Consider the following 24,805-nt stretch of genomic DNA (forward strand, 5'->3'; position numbering starts at 1 on the left):
AGTGCATGCTGTCCACTTCTCTGCTGTGAACCGTCCTCCCCGGGCATCACGTCACACTTTGGTGGTAGGCCCATTGGCCTCCTGCTTGAATGGAGAACATTCAGGCTGTGAATCTGAAAACCCCCACTTAACCTGTAGATTCACATTTTCACCTTTCATTGGTGTTCTTTCTCCAGATTTCAAAGGGTGGAAGCATTCTTTTCTTTTTCAAAGCTGATCTTTAAAGATCCTATCCTTTTTACCCTTTTCTAGGATCTACCTACCTCTAGCTTCAGTCTTTCCACGTGGAGCAATACTTCCCTTCAGAGGCCAAGTAGAAAGCTTAATTATCTGTGTCCTTTGAAGGCTTTCCTTGTTGCTTCTTCCTTAGAAATAAACGTTAAGAGTAGTGTGGAGTTGTATCGTAATTTCGGTTAGCCTAAGGGAATGAAGCCGTGTTCTGGGTGAGGGAGAGAGCGGGTCCGGGAGTGCACAAGCAGCTTGGCACCCGCTAGCACCCCCTCAGTAACTGTGTGCTCTGGACCTGGTGGCTGAGACCTGGGTGACAAACATGCAGATGATTTCCAGGGTTTCCCTGATGCCGGCGAATGAGTCAAGAGGTGTCTTCAGGAGGCCAGGCAAGAGGGAGGAGTAACTTTCTCTCTGTTTGTGAAAGAAATTAAGGAGTGAATGAAATAAATGCTACAGAAAAATAGTGAATAATATCAAGAGTGAAAGGAACTGGTAATATTTTCTACAGGGTAGTATATACAGAACAATGTGTATTTATGTGTGATTTAAGGAATATTTCAAGGGCAATTTTGAGTACACTTGAATTTCTTCCATGATTTTAAACTCCAATCACCATGTAAGGTGTGACTCTATTTTCTCCTGGCTCTCTGGATTTCTTTCCTTACTTTTTATTCATTCCCTAATCTGACCTCTGTGTGTTACATAAGAGCTGTGTGATTGTGGGCATGTTATTTAACTTCACTGTGCCTCAGTTTCCTCTTTGATGAAACGGGGATACAGTAGTGCCTACCTACAATGTTGTGAGGACTGTGGCATTTACATGACTTAGTAATCTTAAAAACAAATTTTGATGAAGTAAATTTGAGGATCTGATTGGTTTTATTAAGTGATTCATGAATTGGGCATCATCTTAAAATAGAGAAATGCTCTGAGGAGTTGTAAAAACTGGAAAGTTTTTATAGACAGGAGGGTGGGGCAAAAGTTTTTAGCAAGGGAAGAGATTAGGAATTATTTTGGATAAAGCCACCCTCCAGTAGGAGGCACTGGGGATTTTAGGCAGATTAACTAGGAAGATCCAAATTGGTTTAAAATTCTACTTCAGGAGAGGCTGAAACTGCATTTAGGTCAGGTGTTAAGCCCCAGTTTGGTGACTTGGTCTAGAAGTGACCCCATGTTGAGCCTGTGGTTTTTTTTTTAACAGTAATACAGCAGAACTGCACCAGTCGCATAGTAAACAGTTATTGAGCTGTTTGCTGCTTCTATTGAATCCTACTCTCCTGATACTGCTTTTGCAGAGGTCACAGTGGCTGTGATTCATTTTTATCCCATCCATCCTCTTGGTTTTTCTCCTGGTTCTCTTTATCCTTCCCTAAATTTAGGTTCTGTGTCTGTTCCTTAAGTATGAGTGATTATTGTATATAAACAGCATCATACTATATGAAGTTGCCAAGGCAGAAACCTCAGAACCATATTTTCTTTCTTTCTCATCCCTTGTTTCCTCTCAGGTACCAGGATCTGTCTCTGAGATGTCAGTAGTGTGGTGAGATTCAGAGCATCGTCTGTAGTTAGTCCCTCTGCTCTGGTTTGGGCCTTCACCTTAGCTCACCTGGACTATGTCAGTAGTTTCTTCATGAAATCTCTACTCCTTTCTCACAGTTGCTCCCCTCTTCTCTCCCAGGCCATCCTGCTATGACACCCAAATTACCTGTCCTCCTGAAACACAGACATTGGGGCCTCAAGTGCCCCAATTTTAAACCATTACAGTTTCCCATTATATGTAGGATGAAGGCCAGACTCAGCATGGAATTCCTGTTGCTCACACACCACCCTAATCCTCCTTTTCAGACCCGTGTGGCTTCTAACTTGCCAGTTTTCATTCTCGCTTGCCTTTGCTTGTTCCTTTCGCAAGGTGTGCTTAGTGTCTGACTCTGACTCTAGACTGTATTATGTACAGCAGGGGCTGGTCTCCTTGGTACCCACCCCAGCTCCCAACACCTTAGGTACCAATACCTGGTGAATAAGTAAAAGAAGAAATTGTTAGGAGATTGGAGTAAAATATTAATTAGAGTCTCTTGGATTCAGAAAAGTTAGAAAGTTTAAAAATTAAAAACTGATTTCTCTATAGGAAAAAATTAGTTAATATGACATTACATTGTGTTAAAATGAATTTTAAAATGTTTTTAGGCCAAACTCTGAATTCTTGAATGGCTTAGAATTTAGTGGGAAAAACTAAGTATTTTGTTTCATTTAAGCACATGTTTTCCTATTCCTGGTTAGTTCTTATGGAACTATTTTTTATTGAGGACCTACTGTGTATAAGATTGTAGGTTGAAGAGTTGAAATGCCATATAAAACACTTAGCTTGAGACCTGGCACAGAGTGAACACCCAGTGATGTTATCTGCTCTTATAACAACTACTATTATCATTCCAATGATGTAATTATTTCCAAAAGTAGTGTTGTTTAATCTTTACTCAATCCTCTGAGTAAGATGTTTTTGTCCTTCTGTGAGTGAGGAAACTGACACAGAGAATTTACCTCTTGCCAATGGTAGGGGTACAGCAGATGAACGGATGGGTCTCATCCCCACGTCTGTCTGACTTCTCCAGTACACCATCGAGGGATCCAGAATCAGATTGCAGGGATGAAGGACAAGAGGCAGCAGTCCTGGGTATTTTCTCGGACTATATGGATAGCATCCTAACTGGTCTTTCTGTTTTAAGGCTTTTGCATTTCTCATAATTTCTGTACCCTGTTTTCTGGGTACACTTCTCATTGTTTTAAATTGCATTTTTCTCTGCTTAAAAAATCTCAAGTGATTTTTTGTTAATAAGACAGACTGTAAATTTGTTTGACATTTTAGGTTCATCATAATCTTGTTCGTTTCTTGTGCAGTATTCCCACTATTTGAGTATAGGGACAGAGGTATCAAGTGGAAATGAGTGCTGCTCAAATATGAGATACTCATATCTCTGTTGACCCCAGGGTGAATGAACAGATGATCTGTGGAGTCTTTTTAATTCTCTGCTACCCTAGGTACTGAGCATACAGAAGTAAGTGAGATTGTAGTTCCTGTGTTCAGGGAATTCATAGTTTAGGAGTGGGAACATATGGGAAATAAGTCGTAGCCACTATACTGAGAGTAGTAGAAATGAGTCAGAAGCAAAGCAGAGTCACTGAACAGGTGACGGTCAACTGTGTGAATCAGAAAGGCTTATTGGGAAGAGGAGGCTTGAAGGAGCACTTTCAAATAACTAGAAATTTGCAAGGTATCTGAGGAGGATAGAGGACATTCTCAGCAGAGGAACAGAGACAGAGCATCCTGGAATTACTGGGCAATAAAGAGCAAGGAAGAATGGTGGGAGTTGAGGCTGGAGAAAACAGTGGCCAACCATGCAGAACCTGGCATGCCGGCAGCTTAGCATGAATCAGGGCAGTGGAAACAAACTGTCCTAGCAGTCATTCACTGCCATGTATTCTCAGTTTAAAAAAGAAAAAAGCCAATTTCATTTAAGAATGTCCTTGATAAGCAGTAAAAATTACTAATTTTATTAATTTTTAGTAATTTTAGGAAGTGAAGCACTTTTCCAATTGAATTGTGAGCTGAACTAGCTGCTTTTTTCATGGGATACCAGTTTTACTCACAAGAGCAACTGGCAGACAGACTGGTTCAGACCTTTTCTCAAAAGTGAATAAAGCAGACTTGCCACATAAAGGAAAACAGTTCCTGGTGTTTGTTGATGATGATAACATTTGAGCCTTCAAGTGAATATTAACATCTTGTAAAACTTGTTTCTGCCACTGTGAACTTGATGGCTTCCCCCTACTAAAGACTTTTGTAATGAGATTGGTGGTGATATTGACAAATGTGATTTTGGTGATTTTGAGTGATGAAATGTGTCAGCCTTTGGAAGGTATACATAACTCAGTGAGCCTGTATTTTCCCTCTGACTAATGAATGTTGCAAAATCATTGTAGGTGCAACATTTATTCAAAGTGCCAGACTGATCACTGGATTTTAAAGTACCAAAGGATAAAAAGTTCATTGCCACGGCTTCAGATTCCAACATCGCACCTAACCTTTAAGAAATTACCACTTGCAGAGGTTCATGTAGTATCAAAGAACAATATCCATAATTATCTGACTAGCTGTTAAAGTGCTCCCTTTTCCAACTACATATATGTGTGCGGCCAGATTTTCTTCTTGTACTTAAGCCAAAATAACATTGTAATAGATTGAATGCAAAAGTAGACATTAGAATCCATTTGCCTTGTATTAAATTAAACATTCAAGAGTTGCAAAAATGTAAAATAATGCCAACTTTCCCACTGGAATGTTTTTTTCAAAGTTATTATTTTTAAATGAATTTCTTAGAAGTTATTATTTTTAACTGAATTAATAAATATTTATAAAATTTTTCAGTTTTAATTTCTAATACAGTAAATGTCAGATATAATCTACAGAAACCTACAAATGTCAGATATAATCTACAGAAATCTACAGAGTTCTTTGGGATCCTCAATCATTTTTGTAGCAAAAGGGGTCTGAAGACCAAATAATTTGAGAACTGCTGGTCTAGAGGAAGATGATAGTGCCTGAATGAAGGCACTCAGATTCCACTTGTACTGGCTTTCCGCAGGCCTGTCTGCTTTGCCTGGATCCTGTATTGCCTCAGGATTCCTACTGTGCACATGGGTTTCCATTCAGTGTGAAACTTAACCATATGTTCATGTATTGTTTTATGACATCTCTTAATTGATTGATGTGCAAACATATTTTACATTACTTCTTCAACTACATTGTAAGTCTAGAGCATAGGAATTCTTATATTTTCTCTGTTGTGGGTTTTTATTTTTAACCTCAGAATCTAGTACAGTACTATTTCTATATAGAGGTTAAACCTTAGACTGGAACTTTAATGAATAAAACTGATCCTGATCTTCCTTCTTACACATCGTGGAATTTTGGAGGAGAAAGGGCCCATGGCCGTCAAACAGTTTAGCTGCTTCATTTCGTAGACGAAGAATCAGAGGTCTTGCGATGTGCCTTGTCAAGGTCATGCAGCTTTAGTCAGTAGGAATCGAGTCTGGTGACTTCTACATCCTTCCAATATACCTTCCCACTGCCTCTTTTTCTTTTAGCAGATTTATTAAGTGAACTAATAATTAAGACATAAGATCAGGTTGAAACAAAACAACCTGATCTTGCATCTTAATTTATTATTATCACAATTCACATAACTTACATTATTTATTTTCAAGTGTGCCTTTTTGTTTTTCAAATGAAAGAGTCACCTATGTATTTGTATAACAACTTGTGCTGATGAAATTGAAGTTTAATATCTAAACAGGGAAAAAATTTGCTCAGGATTGTTTCCTGAGTTTGTAAGCAAGTTGAGTCATCTCGAAGAAGAATGCAGTGTAATGCTTTCAGTCATAGCTTAACATCTGTTTTCTTAGGATGAGTGATGGGTCCTGCCCAAGCTCTTTGCCATTTACTAGAAAGTCATATATTTGAGGCTCAGTTTTGGTCAGCTTCTTCATTAGGGTGTTTAAAATATCACTTTCCAGGGTCCCAAGGCCAAGCCAGTGGTGTCCTTCATAGCTGGTTTAACGGCTCCTCCGGGCAGGAGAATGGGTCATGCAGGAGCAATTATTGCTGGAGGAAAAGGCGGCGCTAAAGAGAAGATCTCTGCTCTTCAGAGTGCAGGGGTGGTGGTCAGCATGTCTCCCGCGCAGCTGGGAAGCACTATCTACAAGGTGAGCTGTCACATGGTCGGAGCACTCTGAAGTATGGGCCTTATGGTGTGGGGCCCCCGTGGGTACTTGGAAACCAAGGGTTTTTCTTCTGGGTCTTACCTGTCTCTTCGCAGTCTGTAGCAACTCCGTTAACTTCCTAATGTCCTAATTGGGCATGACCAGGAATAATGTTCTGATAAAAAGCTTTTTCCTTAAACATGGGATTTGGCTCTTGTGAGTGGCAAGGTATGATAAATATTGGAGTCCCTAGTGCCATGAATTCCATTCTGGGGATAGAGCAGAGCATTGCCTTGGGGGTCTGTTTTTTTCTCTTTATTGAGGGCCTTTGGGATGTAGTTACCTGGATCTCATAGGTCTCTGTTTCCAGGAAGAGGGATTGAAGGCTGATAATAAGAAATGAAAACTGGATGAAGAGGGCTGGAGGGTGGAGGGAGATCTACAGCCTTTAGTTTCTGGCCCTGGCTGTGTGATGCCATTATTGTCTACAGGTTGGAGGATTGACTTCTTAACCATTTGCTTTGGTTTTCCCTTTTTAGTAGGACATTGTGGTTTAAAATACTCTGAATTATTTGGTATCTTCCTGAGTCTCTTTGCAATGATTTTTAGCCTGTTTCTTTGAGTGTTAATTTAAGGTTTGCACTCTCTGTTTTTGATGGTTATAGCCTTGACAAAAACTAACAAACAAAAAACAACTTTTCAACATGTTGGAAACAGACATCGATTGTATTCCCAGGACGGAACAGGGCTTTGGCTTGGTCTTGTTTGCCCTTGTCTCAGGGATAATAAAATAGACTCCTTGTTTTATTGATTCTTTACATAATCTTGTCTCTTGAAATAAGACACTGTATGCCATAGTGTTTCAAAGAAATCTGGGTGGTTAGTGAGTGTGTAAAAACTAATTTTATCTAAAAGGGGGAAAAATGCTTAGATGCACGTTGGAGATGTGTTACCATTTTACTCCAGCAAGTGGCAGCAGGCATCTACACATTTCGTTGTATTCAAATTATTATAGTCTAGAGAAATGTGATTTTTGGTAGTTTCTTTTTAAGATATTTCTGGAGTTCTTGACATTTTGGTCAAATCTGAACTGGATCTGTGTTTCCTGTCCTACTCTGAGACCGTAGTAAACCTGTTCCCATTGCCTTATTTAAAGGGCCACTGTGGTTCAGCTGCAGCATTAATGGTTTGGAGGAGTGTGATCAGGTTTGTCAACTCTTAATAATCCCACTGCAGTGAGAAAAAACGTGTAATTCAAAGCCTCTCAGCCTCTGCGTGCATTTAGGAAACACAGGGTTGAAGCTCTGCATCTAGCTTAGTGAGATTGAAGCTGACACAGGCCGATTTGAAAGCTGTTACATTGTGTTCACACATTGGCATCCCAATTTTACTTTTCTAATTTTTGGTTGTTCAAAGGATCCTAAAGATAAGAGGTTTCAGAATCACTTTGACCATGAATGTAATTTGGATCTTTTGTCTTTTTATCCCATCTCTCTTCTGTTTCTGAAGGAGTTTGAAAAGAGGAAGATGCTATGAAGGAAAACAGAAGTTCCCTGAACCTGTGGAATGAATCATAGAAATGTGAGCAGCAGCAGTTTGCTTCTGTTACCCACTGATTGGCAGCCAGTGTGCCTGTCTCTGGCCTTTCCAGGCAGCGCCACGTCAGGCAAGGTTTAGAATGTCCTAGATTGAGATGATGTCACCTCATCGTGTAACAGAGACAGCCAATAAATCTACCTTTGATTTGAATATGGGTTTGGAGACTTTTATTTTCCTAATGTGGGGGATGGGGAGAGTGGGAGAAATGGAGGGATATGTGTGTGTTTGTGTGCTTAATAGAATATTCTAACCAACTTGAGAATGACTGCAAAAGTTTCTGTTTACATTTGTTTAATTATCTTAGACATAGGTGACTTCAAGTCTCTTTTGAATCATAGTTTTCTCATGTGTATATATCATGGTCCCATCTTGCAGAGTAGTTTTGAGGATTAGAGGTAAATATGTAAAGTCCCTGGATGTAATAAGGCAACTTAATTTTATTGCTGCCATCTTACTGCTTTGAATGTTGCACACATTTCTCATCTTCCTGGGTCCGTACACGCCAAACACAGAACAGCTCCTTGAATTCTGCAGTTTCTTCAGGAGACTGTGGTGTGTGGTAGACTCTTGCTGACAGAAGCAGCGGATGTTCTCAGCCCAGGAGTATCAGTCACACCTTCTCTGGAGCCCCATCAAATCTGTGGGGAAATCCTCCCCAGGGAACTTTTCTCCTTCAGTTCCTGCCCCAGCCCTTCCCCATGCCAGGCTGAGGTGTGAGTTTCCCCTGCTGTGGGTCTGCATCTCCTCACCAAGGTCCAGCTCTGCCTGTTGCTAGCTCTGAAAACCACTGTTTTATTTCTTCTGCAGAACCTCTAACATTACTGTGCCTTAGTCCCAGCACTTCCCCAGCTCTTCAGGGAGCCCCTGGTCTTCATAACCACCTACACTAGCAACCTTTAAACAGTGTTCTGGACAACCACAATCACAACTGACCCCTGCAAGGAATTCTGGAGTCAGTACAAAAGGGGATTCTGCCTTTTCCCTGCTTTCCTAGACCTCCATTCTCTCATCTGGCTGATAACATTTCCATGTTCCATTCCAACATCAATTCTGTGACCACAACTGGGTGTCCTCCAGTTCAGTTCAATTCTGGCCTTAACTGCCAAGAGTTAATGCAGACCTCATGGGTTAAGGAACTCAGTCCCACAAAATTATCCCACTTTAGACACCAGTTGTGAGTCCTGGGTGTCCCAGGTCACTCATACTTCTGTTCTATGTGGCTACAAAGTCTCACTTTTGTGGGAAGTGGGGCTTCCCACAACCTCCTCAGGTTCAGTAGTTTGCTTCAATGACTCACAGAACTCTGTAAAAGTACTATACTTAAATTTTTATTATAAAGCATACAACTCAGGAACAGCCAATGGAAGACAAGAATAGGGCAGAATAGGAATACAGCTTTTATCAGTGTGAAGTTGGGGGTGTACCACTTTATAGGTATATTGATAATGGTTCCCAACCAGGAATCACCCTGAGCACCATAGTCCAGAGTTCTTACTGATATTTCATTACATAGGCTTGATTGATTCAATCAATGGCCAAATGATTGGACTCAGTCTCCAGGCTGCCTCCCCTCCCTGGAGGTCAGAAGGTGGGGCTGAAAATTCCCTCTAATTACTTCCTTGGTCTTTCCTGTTTGGCCAGCTTCTCCCTTGAACTCTTCTGAGAGTTTACCAGGCGTCTTATGAAAGCATAAGCTTAGGTGTAATGTAGAAGGGTCATTATGAATAACAAAAGATGCTCTTATTAGGAAATAAGGGGTGTTGGAGCTTTGTGCCAGCAACAGGGACAAAGACGCACATACATTCATTATATCACACATGTCTACCCTGGAACTAAATGATCTTTTCCACTACAGAGCTCTCCATTTCACCCCCATGCTTACCCTAATCCTCCTAGGGACTCCATTGCCCACAGAGGATCTGAGCCCACCACAGCCCTCCAGGGTCCACCTCGGCCTCCTTTCCAGTCTTAACTGGAGTTCTATCCCCCTATACTTCTAAGTCAGCCACATGAAGCTAGATAGACCTCTGCAGAGTGGCCTGATCTTCCTGGTCCCATGACCTCACCACAGTCCTTTCCCTTCTTGGTTCTTGGTAGAATGCCCTCTCATGCATCCTCCTGGGTTTCTTTAGCTTTGAATCACATATAATATCTAAATACATTGTTCCTGGAATTTTGAAAATATTTCAGAAAATACTAGTTTCCATGAGGAAGTCATAATGCTTGTGCTCATTCTGTGATACTACAGCCATGTCCCTTCAGCTCCTGAAATCACTTACACTCTGGCAGGCACTGCTGAGGCCTTTTTTTCTGTATTCTAATTCTTACTGCAATCCACAGTGTATGCCTCCTCTAATGTGCCTCTTCAGCATTTCATTGCTTGAGCATACCTGATGTTGAACTTTCAGTTTTTATCTTAGTACAGTCTCCCTCAGGTAGGAAATACATGAATGAACCAGCACTCCACCATTACCTGGTAGATGCTTTATAATTATCTCCCTGAGGGTAGGAATTATTTTGTTCACTGTATGTCCCCAGCACCTAGAACAACCTCTGACACATTATGAGTGCTCACCAAATACTGTTTGGATTGAAGTAAGAAACCTATGGCAGAGGTGCTGGAATAAGGTAGTGATGTTTATCAGCATGGGGTTCTGAGCTCTAAGGATATAAATTAAGAACAATATTGGACTTGGGGAGACTAACCTAGGGAAATACCATCTGCTTGATTCTTTGTGCAATGACTATTTGTGGAATATCTGCTATGTAGCAAGCACAGATGTCTGGGTTCAATGGGAAGCTATGACAAGTACATGTGCTTATCAGTAGGTGAGAAAAATGGGCCCCCCAGCTAAGTGATCATGAGTATGGTGATCAGGATAGCTGTCACTTAAGTGGTGCCCACCAGACACTAGTCACTATTCTAAATGCTTTACATATATTAACTCATTACTCTTCACAATGATCTCAAGAGGAGGGTAAAATTATGATCCCCATTTACAAATGAGGAACCTAAGGAACAGAGAGGAAAAGCTTCTTGTCCAAGGCTAGACAAATAGTGTTAGGAGAGTGAGAGTCACACGGTAGTGTCTACTAGGAGGCTCCAACCTGTTAAGGGAAGTGGGGCATCATGAGGGTATGATACGTTGTTTAAGCTTAGAGACCCATTTGCTAAATACAGAGGTGGGATATTTGCTAAGTGCAAGCAAGGTCTAGTGAGTCCTCCATTCAAAGTGCCCACCACATACGAAGACCTAGTAATGTCGACACATTTGAGGAGGAAGAAAAAAATCAAAGGTGGCTGGATCACGGTGAAAAAGTGTGTCATTAGATGAAGCTGGAGAATGAAAATGAGAAGAGATCTTGAAGGCCAAGAAGTTAAGAATTTTGTACTTTATTCCAAGAGCAGTGAAAGATATTGAAGAGCATGTGCATTTCTGAGAGTTTTCTGGCTCGTGTGAAGGAGAGACCATCAGTTTATTGCACTTAGGCAGCTGAGAGATGATGGTTTCTTGGGTGAAAATGCTGGCAGGAGAGAGAAGAGAGAGAATACTCTGAAGAGATCTGTAAGGAATAAACTGGACAGTACTTGGTAAATGATTGAATTTAGGAGGTAGGATGGAGGAGGTGAGACAGTAGGTTTCTAGCTTGAACAGCCAGACAACGGAGGCCTCGGCTTCATAGAAATGGAAGAATCAAGATGGAGAGTTGAATTTGAGGTTTCCTTGAGGTGACAGTGTCAAACAAGCACAGCAAATGCAAGCCTGGGGCTCTCTGGTTTGCCTTTGTGTAAGAAGTAATAGAAGCTACAGGAGTGATTAGATCACCAAAGGAGAGAGAATGGGTCCACCCACCTGAGCATTGCCACACCATCCAGGAGTCAGAGGGCAGAAGGAGCTAGAAGCTACTGAACTGCGCACAGAAGGTAGAGCATGCCCTCTAGACAACATGGCAATAAACTTGAGGTTCATTTTTTTTCCTTCCTGTTCCTTGTCATCCTATGCTGATGACTTTAAAAAAATTATTATCAAATGTATATCACAGTGGTTCAGCAGTACCCCCTCTCCCTCCCCCTAACCCACTTCTTTCCCCCTTGGTAACCACTAGTCACTTATCAGTGTCTATGAGTCTAATTCTGTTTTGTTCCTTCTGTTTTGCTTTGCTTTTATATTCCATAAATGAGTGAAATCATATATTTATCTTTCTCTGCCTGGCTTATTTCACTGAACATAATACTCTTTAGCTCCATCCATGTTGTTGCAAATGCAGGATTTCTTTTCTTTTTATGGCTGAGTAATATTCCATTGTGTATATGTACCACATCTTCCTTATCCATTCATCTATTGATGGACGCTTAGGTTGCTTCCGTATCTTGGCTATTGCAAACAGTGCGGCGATAAACATAGGGTACATATGTCTTTTTGAATCCGGGATTTCATTTTCTTCATATAAAATCCTAGGAGTGGAATTGCTAGGTCAAATTGTATTTCTGTTTTTATTTTTTTGAGGAACCTTCATACTGCTTTCCACTACAGTTGCACCAATTTTCAGCCCCACCAACAGTGTAGGAGGGTTCCTATTTCTCTGCACCTGTGCCAGCATTTGTTGTTTCTTGTCTTTTAGATAGTGGCTGTTCTAACTGGTGTGAGGTGATACCTCATTGTGCTTTTACTTTGCATTTCTCTGATGATTAGTGATATGGATCATCTTTTCATGTACCTGTTGGCCATTTGTATTTCTTCTTTTGAGAAGTGTCTGTTCAAGTCCTTTGCCCCTTTTTTAATTAGGTTATTTGTTTTTTCGGGTATTAAGGTACATGAGTTCTTTATATATTTTAGATGTTAACCCCTTATCAGATGAGTCATTTACAAATATGTTCTCCCATATGATAGGATGCCTTTTTGTTCTACTGATGGTGTCCTTTGCTGTACAGAAGCTTTTTAGTTTCGTGTAGTCCCATTTGTTCATTTTTTATTTTGTTTCCCTTGCCCAAGGAGATATATCCAGGAAAAAATTGCTCATGCTTACATTCAAAAGATTTTTGCCAATGTTTTCTTCTAAGAGTTTTATGCTTTCATGACTTACATTCAGATCTTTGATCCATTTCAAGTCTACTTTTGTGTATGGAGTTAAACAGTAATCCAGTATCATTCTTTTACATGTAACTGTCCAGTTTTGCCAGTACTAGTTGTTGAAGAGGCTGTCTTTTCCCCATTTTATATTCATTGCTACTTCATCATATATTAATTGGTCATATATGTGTGGGTTTATATCTGGGCTCTCTATTCTGTTGCATTGATCTATGGGTCTGTTCTTGTGCCAGTACCAAATTGTTTTGATTACTGTAGCTTTGTAGTAGAGCTTGAAGTCAGGGAGCGTAATCCCCCCAGCTTTGTTGTTTTTTCTCAGGATTGCTTTGGCTATTCGGGGTCTTTTGTGATTCCCTATGAATTTTAGAACTATTTGTTCTAGATCATTGAAAAATGCTGTTGGTATTTTGATAGGGATTGCATTGAATCTGTAAATTGCTTTGGGAAGAATGGCCATTTTTACAATATTAATTCTTCCTATCCATGAGCATGGGATGGATTTCCATTTTTTGGAGACTTCTTTAATTTCTCTCGTCAGTGTGTTGTACTTTTCAGAGTATAGGTCTTTCACCTCCTTGGTTGGGTTTATTCCTAGGTATTTTATTCTTTTTGATGCAATTGTAAATAGAGTTGTTTTGCTGATTTCTCTTTATGCTAGTTTGTTCTTAGTATATAGCAATGCAACATTTCTTTGTATGAATTTTGTATCCTGCAGCTTTGCTGAATTCAGTTATTAGTTCTAGTAGTTTTTTGGTGGATTCTTTAGGGTTTTCTATGTATAATATCATGTCATCTGCAAATAGTGACAGTTTAACTTCTTTCTTAACAATTTGGATGCTTTTTATCTCTTTGTGTTGTCTGGTTGCTCTGGCTAGGACCTCCAGTACTCTGTTGAATAACAGTGGTGAGAGTGGGCATCCTTGTCTTATTCTTGAACTTAGAGGAAGAGCTTTCAGATTTTTGCTGTTAAGTATGATGTTGGCTGTGGGTTTGTCCTATATGGCCTTTATTATATTGAAGTGTGTACCCTGTACACCCATTTTGTTTAGAGTTTTTATCATGAATGGATGTTGAATTTTGTCAAATGTTTTTTCAGCATCATTGAGGTGATTATGCGGTTTTTATCCTTCTTTTTGTTAATTTGGTGTACGATATTGATGGATCTATGAATATTGTACCATCTTTGCATCCGTAGAGTAAATCCCACTTGTTCATGATGATCTTTTTGATGTATTTTTGGATTTGGTTTGCTAACATTTTGTTGAGGATTTTTGCATCTATGTTCATCAGGGATATTGGTTTGTAATTTTAAACTTGAGGTTCCTTTTGATTGTAAATTCTCATGTGCAGAGTTCAGGTTGCCAAGACTTGTGGGTAGAGGGGTTTCAGAATTTGTTTAAAAGCTTATCACTTTGACTTGGACTTACTCCTGCAATGCCAGCACTGGGATGATCTCGGTGATCATTTAACACATTCTTTATGAGAATTTGGTACTAAATTTCCTTTTCAACCCATAGATGGCAAATGCCAAATATGTCACATAGGAGGTACCCAGGAGGGGGTTGTTATCCTGAATGGCACTTGAGAGGAACTGAAACATTTTCTGTAGAGCTATGAGGATTTGCCACTTTTTTCAAAGTCCTATTTATCTTAAATATTATATATATGAATTACAAGGCATGAACTGGGGAGAGGGTAGGTAAGGGAGGGCCTTGTGGAGAATTTGGAAAGGGATGCAGAATCAGTAATGATGTAAGAGAAAGGAGTTGGGAATTCCCCCTTCCCACCCACCGCACCCCCAAGAACAGAGAAGGCTGAGAGGTAACTGGATTGTAAGGTTAACTGGATATAACCATTTATGACCATTTTTGAATCCAACAAATGCTATGAACTCTGCCCAGAAATACACACCTTTACATACCTTGGGCACCAGGGTTAGAGTCATTAACTTAAATTCTTCACTGAGGCATTTGTGTTTTAATATTAAGCTCTTGGAGAAAGAAAGTCCAACACCTTACATGGAAATTACAGGGTTCATTGTGTCCCTCATCCTTGACGCCAGTCTACCCAGTTCAAGGAACTCGTACCTGCTGGTTAGAAAGATGAGCATGATTCCCCACTGGCAAGCCCTTTTGCTTATTCCTAAGTGGTTTGGTTCATTTAGTCCGATCTTCAGGGTCTGACCTTCTGGCTGTGCATCTTACACCTTGATTCTGGTTTGACTCCTGGACTGGGCATTAGAGCTTGTTCTCTCATCTGTTTGAACTTTGGTTCTCTTGAGTGGCCTTTGGCTTGGCTGTCCCTTTGGCTCTGCACCCTGGGTTGTCCCTGACAGGTGTCTGACAGATGGCACCCTCAAAGGTAAAGCACCCTGGGGTCATGAACAGTGAGAAGCCATTACAAGTTCTAGGCCTGAATCAGCAAGAGAAAGGAGCTGTTTCTGAAGCTGAGACCAGTAGCTGTGTGAAAGGGCCTTGGCAGGAGCTGCAGTCTGGATAGAGGAGCAGAACCACTGCCCGTGTCAAGGGCTGACATGGAGGGATGGAGGGAAATGCACACCTGACCTCACACCCTTGCCATCCCCTGGTCTCCTGCCAGTAACAGAGGTGGCTGAATCCACCACGAAGACAGATGGTGGGCAAGCCCAGATGATGCTGGGCATAGCCTCGTGGGGGTGCAGAGCAGGGCAGAGAGGTTCAGAGGGGATCAGGAGGGCATATGGAGGACCACAGTTTCACCTACCCTGACTCTTCCACTTGGTCAATATCCTGGTCAGGGAAGCAGCAGGTCCCTCTGGGGGAAGTTGGGGAGAGAAACTCATAGCAGGTTCTGTGGTAGATCAGCACAGGTGCTCATGGGGCAATATTTGATGCCCCCAGGGAAGTCCTTAGCAGAATTTGCATTATACTGCATGCTCAGTAGTATTCCCCAGGAAAAAATATTGTTAACTGTTGGTGTGCTGTCTGAAGTGTTGAAAGATAAAAAAAGGCATTTGCAGATGAGCTCCAATGGGACAAGTAAAGACAGCTTAAGTTGTTCAAAGGAGTGAAGGCTGCAGCTGCAGAGGGGACCTGGGCAGGGAGAGACAGGAGGCTGGGCTGACCCAGTGTCTTCAGAGAGTCCTGAACTTGTTAGGCAGGAAGCCAGAGGTAAGTGGGAGGAGAGGTTGGGGTGGCCACAGAGAAGTTGAGACTAGTAAATTGAGACTACCAATAGCTTCCAATTCTGAGAAAATCCCTAGCAGGAGGAGTAAAACCACAGAGACATTCCATAGCTAGAGTCCAACAGGGCACGCTCCTGGAGTGCCCTAAAGTAACCTTTTCTCACTATAAAGTCATTAAAATAAATCTGCATTTGGGTTTTGTACCCCTTGATGGACAGAGAGAATTCTGGGAAACAGCATGTGCAGTAGTTAGGTTACATCATTGCCAGCCTGTCAATCAACACTTGTTTGCATTAACAATACCCTTCCTAAAAAACCCTTGCAAACCCAATAAGAAGGAACTTTCCTTGGGTATTTGTGTCCTTACACTAGGTTGAGGCACGCTCTACTATATGGCATAGTAATAAACTTGCTTGTCTGCTTTCTTGACTTTGATTTCACTTTGACTTCTCTGCCTCACCAAAATGAGAGTTCATTCCCAACAAACTCACACTCTCTAGTCCCTGAATCGTGGGGGCAACCACACAGTTGTGAATTGCTTGGGCCCAGACTACTGTCTGTGTGGTTTTTCAAAGTGGTTTTCTGAAGTCCTCTGTCCCGGACCAATTTGCCCAGAGCAAAGCAGGCAGGACAGGACTTGTACCTGAGGCTCCTAGGCAGGTAGAACTGGCCGAGCAAACAATTCTCCTTATGAAGTTTCCAGATGGTTTGTCTTTGTCCTTGTTGACTAGATGACACAGAACTGCTGTAACCGAGGAGATCTGGAAAGACTCACCTGGCCTCATTCATCAGGTGAGAGAGCTGATTCCTGGAGGCGAAGCCTGACATCATAACCGAGCTGGTGGCAAACCTGAAATCTGAACCCAGTTGCCTCTCCTGGCTCCCAAACCTGGGCCCCCCTTGAGGGGCATGCGGAGGACCTCTGAGCTGCCGCCACAAAGCCGGGAGGTGATGGCTGTTGAATGGACAGTGTGATAAGGGGTGGCGAAGCACAGAAAACAGTTCTTCAAAGAGTGTGAATTACGAATTACAACAGTGATCCACCCTTCTTGAATTTTACATATCTTAACAGTGGGGTTTCACCCTGGCAGGGGGCATGGTCAGAGTATGGTCTCATGCATGAGATAGAGGGAAGCTGGAAGACTGGGCAGGAGTCAGGGCCATGTTTTTTGGCTTCTGTGCCACAGAGCTCAACCCTTCTTGTTAATGAACTGACTGTAGATAATTGAGGTGGATTGTTCAAGGTGGCTTGCATCTTTAGGAAAAGCCACTGGGAAAGAAGTTGTGATTTCTTATCAATTTCACTTTATCAAGAAAGCCATCAAAGCTCTATGGGGCTAGGTGAATGGTGTCTTGGAATCGATATTTGAAATTGCTCAAGATCAAAAGCCTGGTCAGGTATGCTGTAGTGCAAGGGCAAATTGAATCGACACTGTGAAGGTCAGCACAGATGACTTTCATTCAAATAAAGGAGTTCCATTTTTAATAACTTTTTAGCTGATTAGTATTCTGATACAGAAAGAAAGCATCTTCTTAGCTGCTGGATTAATGATGTCTCAGTATCTGAAAACGTTGATTTTGACTGGTGGGTTGGGGGGCCTCTGCAATGTGATCTGGTTGGTCTTCCGTGATTCCTAGCAGCTTGGGAAGGAACAAGCAGTGATCCAGGGAAGCGTGTGTCACCTTCAACAAGGCACCTGCAAGTGACAGGTGTCCAGGGATCGGGGAGGATGAGGACACCTTGAACCCAACAGAGCACCCATGGAGAAGAGTCACCTTCAAACACCATCCAAGACTGGAGAGTGCAAAGCCAGCTTATGATGGTGTTGGTCAGGTTGGAACTTTTCTGCTTTTCTGTTCTGACCCCAGAAGGGTGAGAAACAGCAGCTGGCCAGTGGGGAAAACCGATAGAAGGAAGAAAGGAAGCTGACTCTGCCCTCTTCCTGGTGTTTGACCACCTGCCCCCAGCAGGCCCCGGGCTCGGTGGGGTGCTGAGGGGGGAGTGGGAGGGGTGGTTAAGGGAAAAGAGTGAGAAACCTTACCTCTGAATGGAAATTGTTGATTATTGCTTGGGGTTGGAGATGCCAAGTTGTGAAGCACTTTAAGTTAGTATTAGGAGTTTAAATCTTTTAAGTAGGAATAAAGTTATCAGTGGCAGGAATTAAAAATAGCCTCCCATTGGTTTCCTAGGCCTGCCAAAACAAATCACCACAAACTGGTGATAAAATAGCGATAAAAAAAGAAAAGAAGTTTACACTCTCAGAGTTCCTAGAGGCCCCAGTGTGAAATCAATATTGGCAGGTCTGCACTCCTTCCAGAGGCTCTGGGGAAAATCACCACCTGCTGGCTGCTGGTGGTGTTCCTTGGCCTGTAGCCATATCACTCTAACCTCTGCTGGTGTCTTCACATGGGCGTCTCCTCTTCTCTCGTTGTCCCTAACTCTCCTGTAAAGAGACTTATCACTGGATTTAGGGCTCCCAGGATAATCCGAGATGATCTCTTCATCTCTGGAACCTTAATCACATCTGCAAAGACCCTTTCTCTAAGTAAGGGAACATTCACAGGTTCCTGGAATTAAGATACAGACATTGTTTTTTGGGGAGGGGACACCCTGTGACCCATGACCCCACCAAAGTTGTTTTGTGATTGCATCTGGAAGTCATGCCTGCTCAGTACAGTGGGGCTTGGGGCTGCATGGAGAGGCAGGCCTGATGCTAATGTCTGAGTTTGCATTTTATTCTGAAAGCTACTGGGAGGCACTGCAGGGTTGGCATCAGGCATATTCTTTTCAGTGTAGTGGGAGGGAGACACAACTAGGCTTACAGATTCCATGTGGGAGATGAAGGAGTTGCTGTTCATTCTTTTTCTGCATGTGGATGAAGTGAAGGTTCCTGTGGCCAGGATTCTCACCTGACCCTGGTCAGCTAGCTCACTGCACACATGTGGGCAATATGTTGCTATTGGCTCTATATGAAGAGCTCCACCCAGTGCTCTGGGTGACATGGTGGCACGGCTGCAGGGATGCATGGCTGCAGGAGATCAGAGACTGGAGTGGTGGCAGCGCCAAGGACAGAGAGACTGAGACGGCTGCGGGGCAGAGAGGCTCTGAGGCAGAGACCGACTTGCTGCATGCAGACTTGCTCTGAGTGGGTGGGATTCTAGTGATTGACCTGCCACTGTGGGAATAAAGTTGGGTATAAACCCTTTCACCCCAAGAATGTTCCACTATCATTTCTTTGGTTTTATTGAATTCATAGTGAACTTGCCTGGAGCTGAAACCCATTGGCAAGACACTGCAAAAATTTCTCACTGAAATGTAGACAAGATCATCAGCTGACAGTGAAGCGTGGGTAGTCGGAGGTCTGAAGACAAAGGACACAGGGAACAGGCCTAGAAGACTAGGAAAGGGAGCCTGTTAAGGACTTCATCACCTCACACTTCCCCTGGGCTGTCCAAATTGTTTCCCTGCCTCAGACCTTTCCTATTTATTTTCACACTTCTCCTCATTCCCAGTTGATCAAAAGCCTTCAATGAATCCTCATTGTTAAGAGAGTCTGGACAATATGGAAGTTCCCATGGCCAGGATCCTCAGCTGACCCTAAACTACTTGATGATGTGATTGGCCTACTGCTAGGTTACTGCTTCCACACCTGTAGGCAACAAGCTGTTATTGACAGAGTCACTATATAAAGAGCTCTGGGACAGAGGCGTGTTATGGACCTGCAGACTGCTGGATGCAGACATTATTCTAGTGCTCGACCTATCACCAGGAGAATAAAGCCAGGTAATAAACCCTTTTACCCCAAGAACTTTCCATTGTCGTTTCTCAGTCTCACTGAATCCATAGTGAACTTGCCCAAGGCTGAAACTCTCAGGCAAGACGGAGAGTAAAGTTGAAACTCCAGGGCCTACGAAGGCCCATCTGGACCCAATTGTTCCTCTTCACCTTGATCCCTGTTCAAGCAATTATTCATACAAATGAGGGGGAGGCAATTATTTTTTTTCCATAAAGCACCAGATAGTAAACATTTAAGGTTTCTGTTGTGATGACCCAACCTTGCTACCGTAGTGAGAAGACAGCCAGAGACAATTCCGAATGGATGAGCATGGATATGTTCCAGCCAAATTTTGTCAGCTCAGAAATGTGAGTTTTATATATTTTTCACATGTCAGAAGCAATTTCTCTGATTATTTTCAACCATTAAAACAATGTAAAACCCATTCTTAGCTTGCAGACCTTACAAAAACACAGCAGGCAGATTTGGGTCTGACAGCCATACTTTGCCAAACCCTGAGATAACCCATATATGTTCTTTCTTTCACTCTGACCACCCTGCTTGCCTAAAATCCATCTTCTTACAAGTATAATTCTGTCCTATACTTTAACCTACATGCTTTCCTCTCCTTTCCAATCAATAATCTTCAATCTCCCACCTGCCAAAGCTGTTAGGGGTTATGTCTGCCATTTGACTTCCTGTGGCCCAGACTGCCTGTGCTCTTTATGGTGTTCGGAGGGGCCTGCTATTTATCTTTTCTATGCCTACCTTGTGCCTCCCAAGCAGACTGTAGATTTTTGGAGGGCAGAGCTTGAATTTTATGTCTCCTTATGTCTCCTGGAGTCATGCCTTATACCTACTTGGTGTTCAATAAATATTCAAGAAAAAAAAAGATACTTTTTAGACCCTACTCTGCAAGGCTCAAAGGATTTATTTTATGCACAAAGTTCAGAAATAAAAAGCCAAACCCCAGCAAAATTGCTTCCTTTTGCATTCTTCATTTTGATGATGTCTCTAAGGTGTGGTTTCATAGATTTTTTATGCCTCTAATATACTCCAAATCACCTTATATTTCTGTTGTATCTAATAGATAGGAGGTGACATGAAAGTGTGTAGGGCCTGGTCACCTACAGTCATATACAAAAACTTGTCAGAGTAATCTCAAAAACAGAACACACCAGACATTTTAAATAGGCTTTCTACCTTGTACTAGATAATTCTGTACCATACAGTTAATTCACACTGGGAGGAAACAACAGGAATTTTGAGTGAGATACTGTTGTACTCTGGGAAGGGAGGATAGAGAGAAAATAGCAGATTTTTTTTTCTTAAAGAATAGTTGATATACAATATCATATTGGTTTCAAGTATACAACATAGTGATTCGCCAGTTATCTACATTATTAAGTGCTCACCTCAACTAGTGTAGTTACTGTTTGTCAACATAGAAAGATACTGCAGTATGACTATATTCTCTATGCTGAAAACAGCAGATTTTGAATGTTCTGCATTCTGTCCTAAGGTATTAAATCTATAAACTTTCTACCCCAACTCTGCAAGGACATCCAAAGGCAATCTGTTGAACCTTCAAGCTGAACTCAAATTAGCCTACACATTACTTTTGCACAGTTGCTAATAATTGTTGAGGATGTGTCTCTGTGTAAAAACATTTTACATAAATGAGGGCTGACCTGACATTTCCCCTCTTCTTTTGGAGTCATTATTCTTTGAGTTACTTCAGGGCAGCTGGTGACACAGAGTCAGTGCCCCAGAATCCAGCCTTCCTCACCACAGCTGAATCCTGCTCTCAGCCTTCTCTGATGGAAAACACAAACACTCCCAGACACTCACATGTAGAAATTCTGCCCCTTCTTTTCTCACCAGCCTCTATCTTGACCTACAAAATCAAACTTACTAGTTGCTAAGTACACCTAAAATATCTTGCACAGAGGAGCAGTTATATATATAGAATCTGCAAAGATGCAGCGAGCAGCAGAATGCTGGCGGTAACTCCCTCCCAGTTTTCCCACAAGGCAATCTTTCTATGAGAGTCCTGGAGATATCCTACTTTAATAGGACTTCATATTCTCTGGGAGGACGTTAACTGTAGTGACCATGTCATTAGCCTAGATTTACAAAGGAGACCTACAACTTTCTCTTGAAAATTGTTCAGGCAAGTGCAAGATGCTCAGTCCATGAGACTTAACCAACATACCTAAGTCACACCTGTATGCCTGGAGTTTAGCACAGCACTTGGTACATGGAAGATGTGAAATACATAAATGTCCTTGAGTCATGCACATAGTCTATGAAGTGCTTTATAATTTTCAATGAAAAATGGCACCTTTCAGACTTAAATATATGTGTATTTGTTAAAGGATCAGATGAATCCTGCCTGCCCACATATGGCCAACTTTGGGATGCTGGCCTGAATGGGAATGAGTGTGGTTAGAAGGTGGCATGAGACTTGATTAGCCCTCAAGGGAGGCTCTAACCTGACTCCAGCAGTTGGAATGGGGACTGCTGACAGATTTACCACAAAGCCACCCAAACGGAAGCCTCAGACCTTTTTGCTGCTGCCCTTCCAAGGCTCTGTGAGCGGCCCTGGCAGTTTTGTATTCCCCATCTTGATTCTCTCTTTACAGCTTCATAAACCTCAGATGTTACCAACTCAGACTTGTCCAGGGGGCAAATTCACAGTGAATTCCTCTTCAATTTCCACGACATCTGTTTTGACCAACACGAGTTTCAAACCTTAGTTCAAAAGACCCCACTTCCGTGAGTATTTCCTGGATTCTATCTTTCCACCTTCCCTCCTCTACCCAGCTCACTCCCAGCGGCTGTGCTCCCCTTTCTGTGGGTTTTGTAACACCCAACCTCTTTCCCACCTCCAAGGTACCTCACATCTTATTCTCACTGCCCATCCTGGCCCGTATATACTCTTATCAGCTGGATGAGGTCCTTCCCAGCCATTTCTCTTTCTTTTTTTTTTAAATCAGAGGACTTAAAAAAATTAAAGTATAATTAATATACAATCTTATGTTGGTTTCAAATATACATGGCAGTGGTTCACCAATCCCTGTGATCAACACAATGCGATCATTGTGAAATACGTGCCCCTTTGTCCCCCCTCCCCCACCCCGCCCTAACCCCTCCCCCTTGGTAACCACTAGTCCTTTCTCAGTGTTTTGAGTCTAATGCTGTTTTGTTCCTTCTGTTTTGCTTTGTTTTTTATATTCCACCAACAAGTGAAGTCATATGGTATTTGTCTTTGCCTGGCTTATTTCACTAAGCATAATACCCTCTAGCTCCATCCATGTTGTTGCAAATGGCAGGATTTCTTTTCTTTTTATGGCTGAATAATATTTCATTGTGTATATGTACCATATCTTCTTTATCCATTCATCTACTGATGGACACTTAGGTTACTTCCATATCTTGGCTATTGCAAATAGTGTGGCAATAAACATAGGGGTGCATATATCTTTTTGAATCAGGGGTTTTGTTTTCTTTGGGTAAATTCCTAGGAGTGGAATTACCGGGTCAAATGATAGGTATTTCTATTTTTAGTTTTTTGAGGAACCCAACTATTCTTTAGGACTATCTTCTCACATCCATCAATCTATACTTTAATCTCCCTACTCCATCCTTTCAGAATGGCACCTGCTGGCTTCCATCCTCAAAATCATCACACATATTTAGCTAAGAGTTATTTGCATGCCTCTCTGTTTTATATCCACCTTCTGTGTCAACTGCAAGGTTGAAAGCAGAGAGAGTTTGTTCATTCATGTTTGCCATTTTAGACTCAGTGCCTGGCACATAGTGTTTACACATTGACTATTTAATGAACAAATGCACAGGTGCTTCCATGGCACTGAGTGAAGATTACATTGTGTTATAGCTTAGTTTTTCTTCACTTTGTTGTTTATTTTTAAACTATTTCTTTCACTGTACATTCCTGCTCTTACAGGACAGAGACCATGAGTTCTGATCATTTGCCCATAGATCAGTGGTTAAAAACATAATAACAATTAAAAAATACTCTTTGCTCTCCCAGTTGCTAGTGCAGCATACATGTTGTGATTTGTACGCCGTGTGCTCTGAGGTATCTGGAGCCTACACTGGTGCACTTGGTTCATTTTTCACTGGGGTAGCTGAGCTTGGGAGTGAATTTCTGAGCCTGTACTGCTCCTGCTTTCTGCTGTCCTTGTTGGTGATGGGTTTTAGAAGTAGGGTTCACGAAATCATGTTTCTTTTGTTGGTAGCTCTAAAGAGCATCTGAAACAATGGAGCAGTGGGCCTCAAAGTGGGCACAGTAGTATTGCTGGGGAAGCTTTGAAAGAGCACTGATGCCTGGGCCCCACATCAGAACAATTACAGCAGGACCTCTGCCGAGGGATCCCAGGTGAGTGAGAAAGACTAATACTTCAGGTTACCGCTTCTATGTGGAAACTAAAGACAAGGTCGTACTCATAGACACAGAGTGTAGAATGGTGGTTGCCAGGAGCTGGGAGGTGGGCGAAGTGGGGGCATGTTGGTCAAAGGATCCTAACTTTCAGTTATAAGATGAGTAAATTCACGGGATGTAATATACAGCATGGAGACTATAGTTAACAACTATTGTATACCTGAAATTTGCTAAGAGATTTGATCTTAAATCAACATACACGTATACATACGTGACTGTGAGGTGATGGATGCTGTGAATTATTGATGTCACAATGTAGATGTATATCAAATCATCACATTGTACACTTTAAATATAATTTAAATACAATTTTGTTTGTCAATTATAATTCAATAAATATGGGGGAAAATAGCTCCCAGGTGATTCTATTGTGCTGTCAGGATTGAGAATCACTGGACTGGAGGAATAAACACAGCTGTGGCATTTTCTGAAGAGGTCATAGAGTCTTGAGTGTAGCAATGACAAACACTTGGAACCAGTCTGTTTTCTGTAACAAACAAGCAGAGAAGCTTTGCTCCCAGGCTGTGATCCATTTTTTTCCTTGCACAAGTATGGAAGGAATAACCCTGAAGAGTCCCTGTGGCCTGGAAAACTTCAGAAGAAGAATAAGGCTTTGGGACCTGATGTTTCTCACTGAATTCCCTACACTCTCTCTCCCGTTGGTGGGGCAGGATGGATGAGGTCTGCAGTGGGGCCAAAGTGATTTGAAACTTGATTATTT

General features: G+C 41.9%; 1 protein-coding gene and 1 long non-coding RNA gene across 2 annotated transcripts in view; both read left to right on the forward strand.

Moving 5' to 3' along the window:
• Positions 1 to 7,737, forward strand: part of SUCLG1 (succinate-CoA ligase GDP/ADP-forming subunit alpha) — a 35,754-nt gene extending 28,017 nt beyond the window's left edge. The window contains exons 8-9 of the mRNA XM_017641247.3: positions 5,803 to 5,991; positions 7,498 to 7,737. Of these exons, the coding sequence (XP_017496736.1) occupies positions 5,803 to 5,991; positions 7,498 to 7,524 (216 nt within the window). The 3' untranslated portion in view covers positions 7,525 to 7,737. The remainder of the gene's footprint in view (positions 1 to 5,802; positions 5,992 to 7,497) is intronic.
• An 8,840-nt stretch (positions 7,738 to 16,577) lies between these two features.
• LOC140850687 (uncharacterized) lies at positions 16,578 to 24,015 on the forward strand. The gene is made up of 3 exons (XR_012133650.1): positions 16,578 to 19,984; positions 22,262 to 22,394; positions 23,882 to 24,015. It is a non-coding gene; the product is annotated as an uncharacterized lncRNA (long non-coding RNA).
• Positions 24,016 to 24,805: the final 790 nt, after the last annotated feature.

This window comes from Manis javanica, chromosome 1, assembly GCF_040802235.1.
Source record: "Manis javanica isolate MJ-LG chromosome 1, MJ_LKY, whole genome shotgun sequence".
Taxonomy (NCBI): domain Eukaryota; kingdom Metazoa; phylum Chordata; class Mammalia; order Pholidota; family Manidae; genus Manis; species Manis javanica.